This window comes from Palaemon carinicauda, chromosome 40 (assembly GCF_036898095.1).
Source record: "Palaemon carinicauda isolate YSFRI2023 chromosome 40, ASM3689809v2, whole genome shotgun sequence".
NCBI classification, from domain to species: Eukaryota; Metazoa; Arthropoda; class Malacostraca; order Decapoda; family Palaemonidae; genus Palaemon; species Palaemon carinicauda.
This window is the reverse complement of record NC_090764.1, coordinates 46,094,295-46,096,794: the sequence shown is the minus strand read 5'-3', so window position 1 is coordinate 46,096,794 and position 2,500 is coordinate 46,094,295. Positions and strand designations below refer to the sequence as shown.

General features: G+C 31.8%; 2 protein-coding genes across 10 annotated transcripts in view; both read left to right on the top strand.

Annotated features, from left to right (window-relative positions):
• The window catches only part of OtopLa (Otopetrin-like a), an 810,925-nt gene that overhangs the window by 89,592 nt on the left and 718,833 nt on the right, over positions 1–2,500 (top strand). Inside the window, exon 2 of one of the 9 annotated variants that reach the window (XM_068363676.1) lies at positions 1–291. This exon is cut by the window's left edge and continues 46 nt beyond it. The exons of the other annotated variants lie outside the window; for them this stretch is intronic. Coding sequence (XP_068219777.1) covers positions 213–291 — 79 coding nt within the window. The 5' untranslated portion in view covers positions 1–212. The remainder of the gene's footprint in view (positions 292–2,500) is intronic. 9 annotated transcript variants of the gene reach the window in all.
• The window catches only part of LOC137631752 (protein tfg-1-like), a 178,240-nt gene that overhangs the window by 28,984 nt on the left and 146,756 nt on the right, over positions 1–2,500 (top strand). The window lies entirely within an intron of this gene.

Here is a 2,500-nt window from a genome sequence, read left to right as displayed (position 1 = left end):
TGTTGCCCGAAAGCCTCTTAGAATTAACAGTAGTTCTCTATTAACATTCTGAATCTCAAGGTGCAGCGTGTCCACTTAAAACTAGTGCAGTATCCCCAGTAACCGTACCCGGTCGATAAGAAAACGGGTCTCTGGGTTTCCTCTTGGGTTGTTTTGCTGTTGTTGGTTGCCCTTCACCACCCACTCTTGGTGGTATCTACTCCAGCTTCTCAATGTTAACGTCAAGTGACTCTGGTTATTACGTTAAGTTATCTACTCCTTCAGTCTCTCGACAACCTTCCCAGATAAGGGGTAAGTTTTCCCAGTGAGCCCTGGACATGATCTAAGTCTAACCCTCCAATCCAACAAAAACGTCTTCCGATAAAAAAAGACTAGAAAAAAAAATACATTTCCTCCAAGTCAGGTTACTGACTGTGGTAATCCGGTAGTTGCCAGTGGTTGCTAGACTTCGTGACTGTTCTCTGAATTTCACGGTGGTCCTTATTTTATTCGAATAATAACAACAGATAAAGCACGTTGAATATTGATTGTTTATAAACTAAGTTGGTTGTGCCAGGAAATGTTGGTTAAGACCTCATCACATTCTGAGTAATAGGTAAATAATATTTCCAATGTTAAGTGTTGATTATCATAATCTATTTATGAACAGTGATATAAGCAGTTCATCGCATGTGTTTACGTGACCTTAATATGTATTTGGCAACCCTCTGTTGCTGTACAAAATTGACGCAATTCTGGATTTCCGGTATCATCATAATTCTCTATTGTTTTGCAATTTGGAAACACGTCTGTTATTGAAAAATTTTTGCATAAAAACTGAGTATGGTCATAGATTTGTATTCATGTCAATGGACTACCAGAAAAGAACAGTTAAAGTTTAGCAACAATTGGAACTGGATTAGCAATACTTTGCAATTCACAGATGGAAAGTTAATTTTGATTCTTTGTTTCTCTGATTCTTTGAGATAGATTGTTTTCTTTATGTTGCATTATAACGTGATATAAATTTTTAAATGAACAATTTTTTGCTTTATGAACTGTTTTGATACTTTTCATACAGCAAGATGTAATGATAATCAAAATTACTCAAGTCAATAGATGTTAGTTTATTTTTATAAATAGATTAAAATCCCTAGAATTGATGTAGATTAAATGCAGTTTCTCCGCTCATAAGATTCGCTCATTACAACATGATTTATACTTTTGAGTCGGTGTCGGCTTTCGCCAAACAAATGATTGAAGATAATGTTTCAATAACATCGATAAAAAAAATCTTTTCATTATCACTAATTATGGCTTAGCTTACACCAAGACTGAACTCCGTTCACAATGTCTCAGTGTAGAGAAAGAAAGATTTTCTGTCCGGTTTACGTCATCTTAATTTGTAACGCTTCGAAGCACAAATGAGCAAGTCTCGCCATCTCCCATGAATCACAAAGCTGCAACATTTCTGAAGCTGCAGGAAATGAGAATCAACAATATTTTCCATCTGTGAAAGGAATGCCCTTCGTCTTCCTTTTCAGTTATGTTCCTTTACTCGATGGAAGGAGGTTGTTCATTAATAATTTCCAATAAGGGTGTCCTAAATGTGTGTATGTGAGAGAGAGAGAGAGAGAGAGAGAGAGAGAGAGAGAGAGAGAGAGAGAGAGAGAGAGAGAGAGAGAGAGAGAGAGAGAGAGAGAGAGTATAGGCTAATGGTTACGGTTGTTTACATATACAGGTAGGTGAAGAGTATTATACGTCACATTACAATACAGGGTGCACTGAAGATGATCAGCGTAGTCGGTGTTTTAATAAATCTTTCATGACTGAATATACCTATCTATTCATGATCCGTCGGTTGAAGTATTAATGTAACGTTGATTGGTTCGTTGTTTTACCACGATAGTACACACACACACACCCATATATATATATATATATATATATATATATATATATATATATATATATATGTATATATATATATAATATATATATATATATATATATATATATATATATATATATATATGTATATATATATATATATAATATATATATATATATATATATATATATATATATATATATATATATGTATATATATATATAATATATATATATATATATGTATATATATATATAATATATATATATATATATATATATATATATATATGTGTGTGTGTGTGTGTGTGTGTTTGTGTGTGTGGGGTGTGTGTGTGTGTGTGCGTGCATACAAAAATACCATAAACAACAGGAAAAATGGGGTTATAGTCCTGGCTGGTTTCCTATGTTTTAACTCATTTTTAATTTCTTGAGGTGAAAAACAGTCAAAATCACATACACTTTAGTTTAATTTAATTTTCGTTATGGTATGCTAGTAATTGTTTATATATATATATATATATATATATATATATATATATATATATATATATATATATATATATATATATATATATGTATGTATATATTTTGTATATATAAGGTAATGGATTAACTGTGCTTTAGCAAG